Source organism: Calonectris borealis, chromosome 7 (genome assembly GCF_964195595.1).
Source record: "Calonectris borealis chromosome 7, bCalBor7.hap1.2, whole genome shotgun sequence".
NCBI classification, from domain to species: Eukaryota; Metazoa; Chordata; class Aves; order Procellariiformes; family Procellariidae; genus Calonectris; species Calonectris borealis.
Genome location: NC_134318.1, coordinates 33,145,533 through 33,160,324, shown reverse-complemented (window position 1 = coordinate 33,160,324; position 14,792 = coordinate 33,145,533). Strand labels below are relative to the sequence as shown.

Genomic DNA, 14,792 nt, shown 5'->3' with positions numbered 1-14,792 from the left:
CAGCTGCTACCATTGCATCTGCCACTACAACTGCCTTATTTTACTACAGGAAACCCTATTTGGACCAAACCCCATTCATCCCAGTCATACCAGCCAGAACACATTTTCTAATTACCCCCAGTAGAGCCAACAGTGATGAAAGATTGCCCTACATGCAACACTACTTACCTTGCTTTCCTCTGCCCGATTTAGCAGAGCAGCATTTAGCTTTTCTTTTCCTCTCTGCTCCACTGTTCTAAAGCCATCTCACCCAAACGCTGACCGGTGTTGATGAAAGTAATTACACTGCGGTTCAAAATGTATCGGATGCATCTTCATTATCCCGAGACAGCAACGCCAAAGGCCCTATGACGGTAAACCTTTCAATGTAAGCAAGTCACATTATTCAGTTTAAACTGGCCATTTTAACTCTTCTGGCCCCACAAAATTTTGAGGCTGGCTTAAATGTTTTGAAAATAATAAATGTAGGATTACTTTTAACTAATGTCTCTGAAGTTTAAATCTTTGGGTCGTGCTTAAGTTACAGGTCAAACCCCTAACCAAGCGAAACAGGGGGACTCCAGTCTCTTCTCACACTGGCCGCTTGGTCGACTTGGGTCATGTCGCTGCTCTGTATTTTGGGTACCCCTCTGGGGAACAGAAAAACTTAGTAAAGCATTTGGGATCCCTGTAGAAATGTGCCCTGTCTGGGTGACAGCACAGCAGAGCCGACGAACGCGGAGAGCTGCGTTTGTGCCACGGCAAGGCTGCAAAGCACCGGGCACAGCCATGCCTAAATTAACAGAAAGCTCTTTCTGGCAAACCTTGTTCAAGGAGCCATTTCAGGTCAAATATGTGCATCGTGAAACCAAGAACAAACTCAGTTTTACACAGAGACGTCTTATCACTCGATTACCCAGGAATCGTGATTGCGGGGATAATTGCTAGGAGAGGGGAAGCTCCGCCAGGGTTAAACCAGCATCACAGCAGCCGAGCTGCGCAGGTCTGCCGCGCTCAGGGTCTAACCCTGCGGGTTTTGGTCCGCAATAGGAATAGTTTGTCCAAATTTTCCTGATGGCAAAAGTTATTCTGGTAATAAAAAGCCAGAATTCAGCATTTCACTCTTTAAAAAAGTTCAGTCAATTCAGAAAAGCAGAAGGTTGGATGCAGTGTCTTAAATATTTATCTATACATTTATTTTATTTTTTTACTCGGGGAACTTTTCAGTAACACCTGAAGGTTTCAATCTCCAGATGAATGCTTTGCAGCAGCTCCACATGTGCAGATGAAGGCAAAGCAGCCTTCAGCAGGAATTGTTTTATCAGAGATGTCCAGTGGTGGGAAGCTTTTTCTTTTTTTCTATGGAGAGCAATTGAAAAACAAACAGGAAAAAGCCATAAAGTCATGGTCCAGCAAAACACAGCTGTTTCAATCAGCAAAGGAGCAATCAATTCTTTCATGTAGCAGCTGATTTAAAACAAATGTTTCTTATCTTTGGGAGCGAACCCTGCAGCAGGTCCAAAATATAGCCCCGTAGTAGCTACTATGAAGAAAATTAACTCTATCCCAGACAAAACCAGCAGCTTGGGAGGACTGCAAGGCTGCTCCTGCAAATGTAATGCCCCAGGCTGTACCCAAACCAACGTGGGCTAAACATTGCAAGCGTTGCACACAGGGAAGCAGGGGGGTTTAGATAAGCTCGTCTCACCTCCTGACAAACCCTGCTCCGTTGCTGGCTTTTGACTCAAGCCATTCAGACCTCCCAACGCAAAGCATCGCTGAAAGGAAACACATGTTGGTGGAATTTCTCCATTAGCGCAAAAGGCACCGCTGGCCCCAGGAAATCCCTGAAATATGCCTAATGACCCCCAAACCTCCTGGGAAGGGTCCTTGCTCCTCCCTATTCCCGAAAATCTGCTACAGGCCACTCTCAGAGCCACAGAGGGAGAGCAGGACCTTAGATCCAAGTCAGCATGGATGGTTTCTCCTAACTTGGCTGTTATGGAGTTGACCATCACACTAACAGACTAAATCAGAGCCAGCTTAAGCAGTTTTAAGCCAGTTTAAGCCAGCAAGTTTATGCCTTTACTGATAGATACCTATGCTCATGTGAGGGAGATGCCTTCCTTCTCCCTTTTATGGTTTGTCCTCATGCCTTTTTGTTGGATTTCGGTGCTGGGACCCACCTCTCATCCCTATAGATCTGGCTGTGAGATGTTGTCCTCACACACTGGTGGTCCCCTCTGGGAAATGAGCACTCCTACAGGACCAGTCAAATGGCCAAGAAGGTCCCTTGAGAAGGAAGGATTGTTGAATGACCAGCTCAAGCATCAGCATCTCCATTCAACATCTCCCAACACCCCCTGCCCCATGACAGCAGGTCTCCTTCTCCTCTGCTTGCAACAAACCTCCCTCCTGGGACCAGCCATGGTCCGACCCACGGCAGGCATGTTTTATGGTGCCCCCCACAACCCTGTTCACCACCCCCCTCTGCTCAGCCTTGGGGACATTTGGGGGTGCACTGTGGCCTCGTGCAGCATTACTGCAGTGTGACCCCCAGCTGGAATTTCACCCGGACTTCCCAGGGCTCAGACTACGACCCCTTCTGTTCACAGAGCGGTCAGGATCCGGTCCTGGAGCATTTGTGAGCTGACTGAGTCCTAGTGGCTAATGCAGGGGTGGGCTCCCCGCTAACCCTGTTCTCTCTTCACTCCATTTCTACAGCTTGGGCCAAGGCAGAGCAATCGCAGCTACAAGTACTTAACACGTCACAGAGATGTTACTGTAAACCAGCTGCAGAGAGTGGTTTGTAGAGCAGAAAGGGTGAGACAGCTCCAAGTGTAGCTGCCTGCCAGGGCACCGGCTGTAATAAAGGAGCGATCTCAGCAGACTTTGAACTTTTCCAGTGGTGAAAGAACAGGGAATGTTAAGAAATAAAGAAATAAAGAAATAAAATAAAACAAAGAGCTTCAGCTGATGAGAGCCTCACAGGCAGCCAGCAACCCAACACAGAGGGACATGGCAGGGCACCAGGTCCAGCAACCCCTGGGCAAGGGGATGCTGGGTGGGATGAGGGTACTTACGGCATGGGACAGCTGACGGACACGGGCTGAAACCCACGGAGGCTTCCCCAGGCATGGGAAACTCATTTTGCACAAGCAGAGTGATTCGGGCGAAGTCCATTCCTCGCTGGAATATCCTGGAGAGACTCCTCTGCGTGACCAGCTCCTTGTCCCCCGGAGAACAGGGACCAAAACCCCGTGGAAATAAATGCATGTGTCAGCAGGCCGAGGGGATCAGGGACAAGCCCTGGGCAGGCAGTCACCAGTCTCCGCAAGGGCAACTCGTGCAGCTGCTCGTGCAGCTCACCCCTGGGGACATTTTGGGACACTTGCCACATCTCACCTCAGTCCCTCCTGACACCTTTGTGCTGTCCTCGGGGGTCCCGACACAAAGCTGTGGAGAAACCCCTCCCCGGGCAGAGCCATCAGCGGCACCTCTGCCCGCTGTTTGCTGTGCCAGCCCCGATGGCTCCCACCCACTGGGGAGGCAAGTCCCCCTCCCCGCCCTTGCACCATTAACCTTTCAGCCCCAAAATAAAAGGTTATAAAAAACAACCAAAGTTCATTACAGTCCCTAAGGTGTTATTTGCATGGGAATGAGCTGGGAGCAATGAGGCACCTTTCTCCTGTTGAGCAGGGATTCGGGAGGGGGAAGGGGAAGAGCCAGGCATCGGGACTAGGCAAGGGCGGTGGGACTCAGCCCCACAGTGAGATGGGGCAGGCACGGAGGTGAGCGAGGCAGCAGAGCTGGACACGGTTATGGCAGAGCTGGAGGGAGCATCCCAGCAAAGCCCACAGCAACACGACCTCTGGCTCAGAGGCAGTGGGGCTGGTCCTCACCTACCAAAGGGAAAGTGACGGTGGTTTCACCCCAGCACCTCCACCATATGCGTGCCCAGAGGTCGCTGCGGCTTGGACGTGCCCATCCCCAGCAGGTGTGGAGGATCCAGGACACAGCTGAAACCAAAATGACCAACAGCTCAGGGAAAATGAAATAAAAGCCTGAGTCGGAAGGTGGCAAAGGCAGCAGGATGGTGGAAGTTCAGACACTGGCCACAAGGGCGGGCAGGCAGCTTTGCCGTCTCAGACGCAGGGAGTCACTGCCCACGCGTAAAATAGCCCCTTGAGTATTTTATTTGACTGGGCTGAACCATGAGGGCACGAGGTTTTGGGAGGGACACAACCCTGGAGGCATAATTTCAGTTTTTTGCACCTTACTTTTACTTTTGATGGAAAATTGGGAGCAATCGGACATTTCAGCTGCGCAAAGCTTCACTAACTGAAAGCCCACCAAAGCCCCAGCCCGCCAGCCCCAAACTCACCAAAGTACTCTACTATCTGTACTAGAGGTTCGGCCATGGGGACATCAGACAGCCAGAGGGATGGGGCAAGCATAACCGATGGCTGCTGCGCTACCTCCTGCCCCCCCGGGGTCTGCTTTGTAAAAGCCTCCAAGGCTAACAGGGCCAGCCGAGACCAGAGGACAGACAGCAGGACACTCTGCCCAGATCAAGCCCTCCTGGCCTGCAAAGGCCACCACAAGGTGACCAAGAGGATCACCTCTGGGCCATCAGCGGGTGCCCTAGACGCAGCAGCGATGCTGCTTGCCAGCCCTGGTCCACCTCCCGGCTTGCTGAGCACCTCCAACTGCAGCCTTGGTGGCAGTGGCAGAGTGGGGCCGTGAGACCAGCAGCTCCAGCACTGGGCTCTGGTCACTTATTTTCTCACCGAACAAGAAGCAGAGCAGGGAAGCAGGGTGACTCCAGGCATCCCAACAGTGGGAAGACCGGGAGCCAGAGCTCCCGAACGGTTACATGTGCTGCTGGGCAAAACGAAGCACACACTAAAGCACCTAGGATCAGCGCCTCATGTCCCCCCCCCTTCGGAGCTACCTGGCACTTGTGGCAAAGAAGGAGCCCAGCTGAAGCTGATGGCGAGTGGCCCCCGGTGTCCTCAGGGAGGCAGGTAGCAACAGAGACGCAGCGCTTCTTTTGGTGGGAGAACCATCCCCCATCACCCTCCTGCAGGAAGGGTCTCGGCAGCACTGGTGTAAGAGCAAGCGAGCCCGGCCGGCTGGCTCTCGGGGGCTGGAAACAAAGCCCCACTCAGATGGACACTCCTGCGTGTATCAAGAAATATTGCCTTCCAGCCAAATCGTTTCTAATCCCATCTGCAACCTAATTATCAAAAACCTTCTCAACTCAATAGCTGTAAATGCTGCACCAGGCAGGCGTCCCCAGCAATAGTGCCAGGCTGCTTTTCCAGGGAGCAAATCACACCCTGAAACCCTAAGCTCTTTTCTTTAAGAAACACGTGAATGCTCTTACTGTGGCATGAAAGGGGGGGTGGGGGGAAACCCCAAGAAACATCAAGGACTCATTTGTTATTATGCCACTGCGCAATGAACCGAGCCATTGTTCCCTACCTGGGGTAACAACGCCTTTCAGAAAACACGAGCGCTTTTCCCAATGTGTTCTTTAAAAAATGTCAAGACCAAAGCTGCTGGAGGATCGGTGAACAGCTGGCAAAGAAAAATAAAATAAAACAGCTAACAGATTATCCAGAAGGTTTTCACACTTGATCTGTAAATGCTCTTTTATTTAATAAAAATAATCATCCATTATAGCAACTTCTGCTCGTGGTTGGTTTTTTTTTTTTTTTACAGTAAAGCACAGTTTATTTGCTTTCCTCACCTCTTGAGGATTCAATTCTGAAAATGCAAGTGAATGTAAACATTGCTCTCCAGGTCCCCAGATGCATCCAGGGATCCTTGGAGTTAATTACAAAGTCAAAAGAGAGAGCAAAATCAACAAAACACTTCCCAAAAGTAAAAAGTTTTTTTTAAAAGTCTCTTCCTACGCACCATACGACTCCAGAGAAGGCAAATTCATCTTATACACGAGAATGACACAAACTTTGCTTTCTCCCAACAATTTCTATGACTTGTCAGTATTTGATAAAGCTGTTTTCATAACATTAATAGGCTTGCAGACTCATTTACTGTGATGGATCAAAAGCTTTTCCTTTTAGTATTCTCCAGAAGTTTCTTCATGGCACAAGGACATCAGATTTTTTCTGTCCATTTTTGTATATTTTTTTTTTTAGCAGAAAGAGCTGAAAGACATTTCAGGAAAGGAGTGTAAAAGCAGTATTAACTGTCTCTCCTGCTCCAATCTCACAATATTTACACATTTCTTTTTTTTTAAAAAAAAAAAGAGCTTAATTACATTATAAAATACTGGAAAAACTGTCACTTAAGTTTCCCATTTCGGAGTTTTGCCCTGTATAAGACTGAAAGAGGGATGCTTTTGTATTTCCTAGAAAAGATGAGACTGGCAGATTAAAAACTGAACTCTTCTCCCTTAATTCAGAAAGGTGGAACAGCCTCTGCGCACAAACCCCCTCCTCTGCTGCAGGAAATCCCGCAGGAGTTAAACCATCACAAATCAATACAAATGAGATAACATGATATACGGAGCCCTGCTATTTGCTTTGAAATATTATCTATTTACAGCTGGAGGCGGGGGAAGCGAGTTAGCATCGAACACATTTCGGTGCTGCAGTGTGGTATAATATCAACCGAGATTAACTCGTGGGGAGCTTGGCCGGGTCCCAAGCCTCACGTTGCATGGGAAATAGCCTGTCACTCCACCGCCCGGGACGTCCCTGCCTGCACAGCAAAGCCACCGCTCCGTCCGGGTCCGCTTTAATGAATAATGAGAGGCCAGTCACCATCTCAGCTGTATTATATCACAGGCAACACAGAAATTAAACAAATCGGGTACGATATAAAAAATAACAAGAAGAGTCAGTCTGGCGAGGTCTGCAATTCTAGGCTTTATAGCCAAAAAAAATGACCGGACATTGGAAATTGTGGTAATATTATCAAACTGTCAGGTAGGGGGAATGGCTCTAGCAGTTTCCAGTGAGGGAGGCTTCAGGGGTGGGAAGAGAAGGACTTTCAAGGTGTCAAAGATAATTAAAGCATTCACAGTTTCAAAGCTGCTTGCCTTACAAAAATTAAGACATTCAGATTCAGGGATACAATACTGTATTTTACATGGGGGTTAAAATTAATTACATATACAAGAGGAAAAAAAAGATACAACAAAATAAAAAAGCCAACACCTCTGGGGTGGCATACTCCCTCTTTGTTCATCTCACAGAGCTGCACATTGCTTGTCTTTAAAGAGTCAAACTGAGCAGTCATGAAAACATCCACTGAGAGATTCTGGCAAAAGAAAAAAAACTACAAAATAAACCAAGCAAGTCAAAAGCCATCCTCCCCTGGAAAGCCGAATGCTACGGCTCAGACTTCCACTTGCCTGCTGCTTCTCGCTGCTGCTGCCCGGCGTTTCCATAGGCTCATCTCAGGTTTTAAAGGCTTCCTACTTGTGAGCTGAAGGAAACCATCCCATGCAAGCATAGCCCAAGAGAGCCATGCCTTACTCTTCTACAAAGTCTTGAATTAGTCCTGCCCATAGCAAGGGGTCCTTCAAACAATCCTTTTCCTCTCTATCCTGCAGAGGATCCTTTTGAAGGCCCGTCTGAAGTCGTGGTTGAAAATGGTATAGATGACGGGGTTCAAGGAGCTATTGCAGTAACCGAACCAGAAGAAGAATTTGAAGAGGGTGTCGGGCACAGAGCAGCTCTTGCAGACGGCCGTCAGCGTGTAGGTGAAGAAGAAGGGGAACCAGCAGATGACAAAGACCCCGATCACCACTGCCAGCACAAAGGTGAAGCGCTTCTCCCGGTTCTGCCTGCCCCTCCACCGGGACCCTTTGGTGTTCCTCTCCTCCTCTGTCTTCCTGGGCAAACTGTCCCCAGGCTTAATCTGGCTCAGCTTAGTCTTGGTCTTTCCCCTTGACAGTCTCTCTGACTTCTTACACTGGTTGTTCTCCTGGTGCTCGGAGGAAGAGGTCTCCTCCATGTCTATGCCATTGACCTCTCCCTCCTGCCCGCCGGCTCCTCCTGCTGCCTTCTCTCCATTGAGTTGGGCTGTGGCTGGTAGGTCCTCCTTGTCGGTCAAGCCGTTCTGCCTCTTCTCAGGGCGCTCTGCCCGCTTGTTTGGCGGTACCCTCGTTCGCCTCTTGGCTATCTGGTAGATACGCATGTAGACCAGGATCATGATGAGGCAGGGGGCAAAGAAGGAGCCGATGCTAGAAGAGATGATGTACCACTTCTCATCGTTGATCTTGCACCCTGCCACCCCTTGGTCAGCCTGCTGCCCGCTCTTCTTCTCGATGGAGATGAGTGGCGGGAAGGAGATGACGGCCGAGATGACCCAGACGATGAAGATGATGCACTTGATCCGGCGCGGGGTACGCTTGAGGTTGTACTCGATGGCTTGTGTGATGGACCAGTAACGGTCCAGGCTGATGGCACACAAGTGCACGATGGAGGAGGTGCAGAACAGCACATCCAAGGCCAGGTAGATCTCACACCAGACTTTGCCGAAGTACCAGTACCCCATCACCTCATTTGCCAGGGAGAAGGGGATGACCAGCGTGGCCACCAGGATGTCAGCCGAGGCTAAGGAGACCAGGAAGAGGTTTTGGGGGGCCTTGAGCGCCCGGCTGGTGAAGACAGCGATGATGACCAGGACGTTGCCGAAGACAGTGAAGAGCATGAGCAAGCCCGCCAGGCTGATGAGGGTGACGGTGGTGTGCAGCGGGTACGGCGTGCCCCAGCCCGGCCCGGCACTGCTGTCGTTGAAGCTCCCGTTGGTGCCCGGAGGCGGGTAGCCCTCCTCCTCCTCCAGCTGCCGCTGGTACTCCATGGAGGAGAAGAAGTGGCCCCTCTCCGTGAACGGGCGCTCCAGGTTAAACATCAACCCCGGCTGCGTGGACACCCCCGCCCTTCGCCCCCTGCCCCACCCGCGCCGCGCCCGGCTCCGCGGGGCTCCGCGCTCCTACTGCGCCGCTGGCCGGGGCGGGGCTGCGCGGCGGCCGCCGGGGGGCTGCGGGCGGCCGCGGCTCATGCTGAGGGGCTGCCCGCCGGGAGCTGCTTAGCGGGGCGCGGCGCGGAGCGCGGCCGGGGCTGCAGCCGGCGGCGGCTGCTCTGCCTCGCTCGCCGCCGAGCCGCTTTATAGCCCCGGATCAGGCCGGGGCTGCCGCGTCAGCCCCACGTGGGGAGCTGCCCCCGGTGCGCGCACACACACACACACGCACACACACACACACACACACGCAGAGGCAGACACGCACCCCGCACACCCTCCGCCCAGCCCTGCGCTCCCCCCGCCGCTCCGACACGCACACACACAGGCGCCCTCCGCGCCGCTCGCCCCTGCACACCCCGCCCCACGCACACTCACCTCCTCAGTGCTCACGCCCGTCCGCTCAGCGTGCACACACGCACACGCTCTCTGCTCGACCCTGTCTGTAATTTGCACACCCGCCCACGCCCCGGCACCTCAGCCCTTACACACGCACCCCCAGCCCCGCTGCCCCCGCCCACGGTCTCGCCCAGCCCGGCTCCCCGCCCAGCCCTCGGCGGGAAGCGGCTTCATCCCGCCCGGGGAGAGCGGCCCCGCGGAGCGGAGTCCGGCGGGTCGCACCCGTGGGGGGGGATGCGCAGGGGGGAGGTGGGGCAGAGGCAGCGGGGCCAGAGTGCGTGTTTACGGTGGTGGGCGTGCGTGGGGAGGGGTGTGCCCGCCGTCCAGGCGCTGCGCAGCCCGCGGGACTCCGGGCACCCACCGCGGTGCGGCTGCGGATGGAAGAAGCTGCCCCGTCCCGCGTGTGCGTGGGGGCACCGACGGGCTCCGCCGCGGCGCCGCGGCTCCGCTCCGGGTGCTGGGTGAGCGGCCGGCCTCGCTGGAAGCCCCGAGGGCAGCGCTTCGCCCACGGCCCCGCGTGTCAGGCTCGGGGCGGCTGCGCAGGGCTGGGCTCCCGGCCCCGCGGGGGCCACTGCCGCGCCGCTCGCAGCGGGGCGGAGAGGAGGCAGCGGCCCCCCCGGGCAGGGGCGCTGCCCCGTCCGCGCTGCCGCCGTGGCGGGCGGCGGCGGCCCCGGGCAGCGCGGGGGGGCAGTGGCACCTGCTGGCCGCGGCGCCTCACTGCACCCGCCGCCCGCCGGCCGGGCCCCAGCCTTCCCCCCCACCGCAGGGCTGGGCAGCCCCCCGAGGCGGGTCAGGAGGAGCCCCAGCACCCCGCTCCGCAGGCAGGGAATCGCTCCTGCCGAGGGGTCCCGAGGGTAGGGGGGGGCAGCCCCCACAAAGGGAAGGATGGGGCAGAGCAACCAGGTATGGGGCCAGCCCCCCAGGCTGGCTCAGCTGCAGCTGCACAGGCCCTCCTGTCTCAAAGCATCCACGAGGGCTCCCATCCCACAGCACCAGACCCACCAGACTTCCTCCTGGGCCCTCCTTGTTTCCTCCCCTGTGCTCCCCGGCTCTCCTCAGCCCCACTGGCAGGAGGAAAGGAAGTGGGCAGCAGGCCCAGGGGGGCAGCTGCCCCCACACCCTGCCCCATAGGGTGCCGCAGCCCTGGGGAGCATCCCCCGGTGCTCCCCTGGGAGCAGAGGGGCTGGCATCACTCACCTGCGCGGCTGCAAAAGCAACGCAGGACCTTTTTAATAGCAAAAGAGCAACAGTGACGTACCTGGGAGCCCGCCCGGCCCCCAAAGCTGTCAGCTCTCAGCATGTACAGATTACTCACCCGTACAGCACACGGACTCCAGCCCTGATCCTCTCACTCATGGTCTCTTCTCCCTCATTTTCAGATGGTTCTAATGATGTTCACTTGGTGCTCCAGATTCAGGCAGCTCTCAATTAATCGCCGTGCTGAACGCTTGGGCCAATGAACGTATTTCCTCTGCAAGATGGAGGAAGCCCTGTCATCTTTGTCCCTGTGCCACACACCGTGTTATAAGCCAGGCCCAGCAGCGATGACGCCTGGGAGAGAGGGAGCGGGAGTGGGAGAGACAGGGTCTGGGAGCCAGAGAGCACAGCCTCTGGGGCTGGCATGGGGCCAAGCGAGGGAAAACGAGGGGGAATCCCATTGTTTGAGCGAGGGAGCGCAGGACCCACTGCGCCTGTTTGCCTGGGAAAAGGGCAATCTGCAGGGAGTGACAAAACCTGTAAATCGAACCCAAGATGACTGACATCCACGCACAAAAGATCTCTATCTGAGAGTAAATGCGATGTATAACCACAGACTTCACTGCAAGGGGCAAGTGGAGACACAAAGGATGAAGGGACTCACCTAAGTCTATGGCAAAGCCAGGTCGAGGAGATGCTGGACTTTGTGAGGATCTGCTGCCTTCTGCTCATTGCAGGGGACCCGTGTGCTCTGCAGGAGGACGCGTAGCTCTGCCCAGCAGTGGGTCTTCCTTTCCCTCAGATGTGGGATCTGCAGAGGCTCGAGATCACCCCTAGCAGAGGCCTCCTTGGTCACTGCTTGGATGGAAGGACCCGGAGAGAGGGACGGTGCAGACCATGCCCTGCCTGATGTGGATAACCCCTTCTCTGACCAGTTTGACTTCAGCTGTAACAGCACACCTGCACTAAGGCCATCACGGGCTGTCCGAGATGCTTCACTCCAGACCTGGGCTGGTGCCTTTCTGGAAACACCCTGCATGCCCCCACGCTCTCTGCAAAGCCAAGATGCATTCCCCAACACAGGCAGAAAGCAGATTTAAATAACAGAACATGACAAGCTGCCTTGATTTTCTGTCTTTTTGTGGCTGGACACCCTCTGTCTGCCTGAAGCTAAACCCAGCCAACAACATCCCTCCCGAGCCACCACATCGCCAAAGCAGAGCTTTGATCAGGGCTCTTTGCTGGGACAAAGAGCACAAGGGGGGACACGCAAGGGCAAAAGTCTGAAGAAAAGGGTTTGTTCCAGAAACTGCTGGAAAAAAGAGCTCTCTGCAAGCGGGGGACAGCTGGGATGGCATTGTATTCATCTCGGAGAGGGATAAAACCTGCCTCATCAAAGGCACTTTCCTTGCACCGCCACCATCATTGTGCGTGTGACATCTGTGATTTTATTGACACCAGCAGCACTCAGCGCTGTCTGCAAAGTGACTCAGTAACGCCAAGTCTCCCCTTCATTTTCTCTGCCCAATTCTTGAGATGAAAGGTGGGCGGAAACTGCTGGGGCTGGCAAGGACCCTTAAGATCTCACACAACAACCTGTGGCGCACCCTGTCCTACAGAACGGCCGTCTTTACTACTCTATACCATGCTTGATGATAATTTGTAATATTCATAAAACCTGAACTCCCAGAGTCCTGGGATTAGGCAAGAAATTTGAATTTGTAGCCCCTGGAAGACTGTAGAGAAAAGCTTCAGGGGGAAAAAAACAGCTAGTAAATAAAATTTTCATATCAATTCCCTGGCGTTTGCATCTGGATTCTCAATTTTTGAATGCGTGCTGCTAACAGCATTGATACGAGTTATCAGGACTCTGCATTTCGAACTCAGTCAACAAGTGCCTGATGAGACAGCCCAGAAAACAGCCTGTTCTCCAGCGGCATCGCGCTCCAAAGAGCCGCAGGAGCCTGCCCTTTCCCCGGGAAAGCAGCCTGGTTTCTCAGCAGAGCCCCGCGAAGAGCCGGGCTCGCCAGGCGAGGGGGGCAGGCTGCGTGTGCACTAATGAGCGAGGCTGAAGGCTATCGATCTTCCTCTGACAGCTCCCCCTCCGCCAGCCGCCGTCCCGGGTGGGCGGCGATGCCCTTTCCGAGGCACGGCGGTGAAGTTCGTGTTCAGCACATGTACCTTGAGCGCGTCCCTCGCAAACAAGCTAACCTTTATGGCTGGTTTCAGGTCATTAATTAGGCACGCTGCTTCCATGTATATACATCTCTTCCGCCCGCCGGCTCCGGCATGGCTTCCAGCATCGCTTCCAGCGGCGCGGGGGGAGCCTGGACCACCCTCCCCTGCTGCGTCTCGGGGAGAGGAAGCTGAGAAATGTTCGTGGGGTCTCGGGGCTGCTCACAGCACGGAGCAAATCACATACAGGGAGATAATCTCTGGAAAGAATCGCTATGGTAATAAGGCTGCAAAATGTGTGTTTTGAACAGGCAGACCCAGGAATTGTTTATTTCCAGAAGAGCAGGGAGATTCTGGCAGGAAAAAAAGTAGCACCAGCTGCTGAAGGACCAAGACTTGCTTTTTGGACAGTCTGGTTCAGCGTTACAGAAGCTGGACAAACCTAAGGCTAGCTCAAGGCGTTGCAGCACAGATTCCTGGGGGGACCACACAGAAGGCCAACCACTAGAACAAGGAGCCGAAATTATTTCTCAGCAGCAGCTTTCAAGAGCAGCTCTGAGCCGACTGGACACAAACCATCAAAGAGGGGAGCCTTGGGTTGGGAGCCGTGGGTGCTCTGCGACCAGAGGTAAACAGCAGTCACAGTTTGCTTTGTATGAGGAGTGCTGAGGTTTGCTCCTTTGCACTGATCTCAACGTTTGCACATCCATGGCAGGAAGCCCTTGTTGTAGCTGTGGATTTTGATCGTGGATTTGCTTTAGTAACTGAGCTCCGTGAAATCCCACGGCTTGTGACACCCCATGGCCTAACACTGAATAACCCTTTATGGCAGCTTTGAGTTGGCCAGTTTTCCTCCAGGCCTAGGACAAGCTGGCGGAGATGCACCCAAGTCACATGGAAAATGCTTTTCCCCTTTACTATATTAAACCCAGGAGGAAAAACACCGTAGGAGCTCTCAGGGGAAGAGGCACAGACCTGCAGCAAACCTGACATCGCTGGGTATATGATGGTGCCACTGCAAAGTAATACAAAGCAATACAGCAAGCACACCATCCATTTCCAGGGAGGTGTTTCAAATGCTGTGATTCATATTTTCCTTTTATTTTAAAAATCAATTTCTAAAAAAAAAAAAAAAAAATCATCAAAAGTGTGGCTGGTCTGGCTACCCCTCCAGCTGCTTTGGGACCCCAGGCACTTTTCCTCCTGCACACGCATTCAAACCCACAGCCCTTCCTTCCCCCATCTGCCGCTGCACCTACTGGGTTTGGGTTTTGCTCTTTTCATAGATCTCACAGCAACAGCTTCTGCAGAGCCATGTTTTTCAACAGAGTTTGTCTGGACTCAGCTGCTGGATGTACTTTTCCGAGTTATTTGAATAAACCAGTAGGAAACGGGTAGCTGCGACAGCGGCCTGTGCTAGCACCTAATCCCCTTGCGAGCAGGGATGCTGCCACGGTATCAGATGTTCAGAGGGTAAGGAAAGGAGGCGCGCTGAATATTACCTACGGTGGCACCTCTTCACCACCCGCCATCTGCAGAGAGCTGGCTCAAACCAGCACAAGATGGATCCTATGTGACCACCTGCTCCTCCGGTGTTTTTTTTGCAAACAGCTTGAAAGCTCTGCTTGCGTCTCCTCATTAGCTGGCGTTCGGGTTGCCTGCCCTGTTCGGCAGGATTTTAACTACTGAGTTTGATTGCACAGCCCTAAACCAACAGCCAAAAGAAACATTTCCGCGCTACAGATTATAGCGTGGCAGAGTTGGGGGTGAGGCTGAGAGACGGGCACTGCACTCATGCGAGCCTTTGGTTTATTTATTCATTATTTTCCCTCTTTTGCTTCTGCCTGGTGTCACGGTAGCCTCTGCGACATTAAAGGCTCGTTTCAGCTCTGCAGGAGGAATGATGCACAACAAGAAACCTCCCCGGCTGTCTGCATGTCACTGGCCTTGTGCCTCTCAGGCACTTCATGGCTAGGGGAGAAGGGGAGCGAGAAATGTGGATTTTCTCTCTGTAGCGTCCACAAGTATACATGCATGTGTTC

The 14,792-nt window shown here is 53.8% G+C and overlaps 1 protein-coding gene across 1 annotated transcript; it reads right to left on the bottom strand.

The window, feature by feature from the left end:
- Window positions 1-5,604: 5,604 nt before the first annotated feature.
- On the bottom strand, window positions 5,605-8,871 carry ADRA2A (adrenoceptor alpha 2A). The gene has a single exon (XM_075155476.1). The coding sequence runs from the start codon at window positions 8,869-8,871 to the stop codon at window positions 7,537-7,539; it is 1,335 nt and encodes a 444-aa protein (XP_075011577.1). The 3' UTR covers window positions 5,605-7,536.
- Between the last annotated feature and the right edge of the window lie 5,921 nt (window positions 8,872-14,792).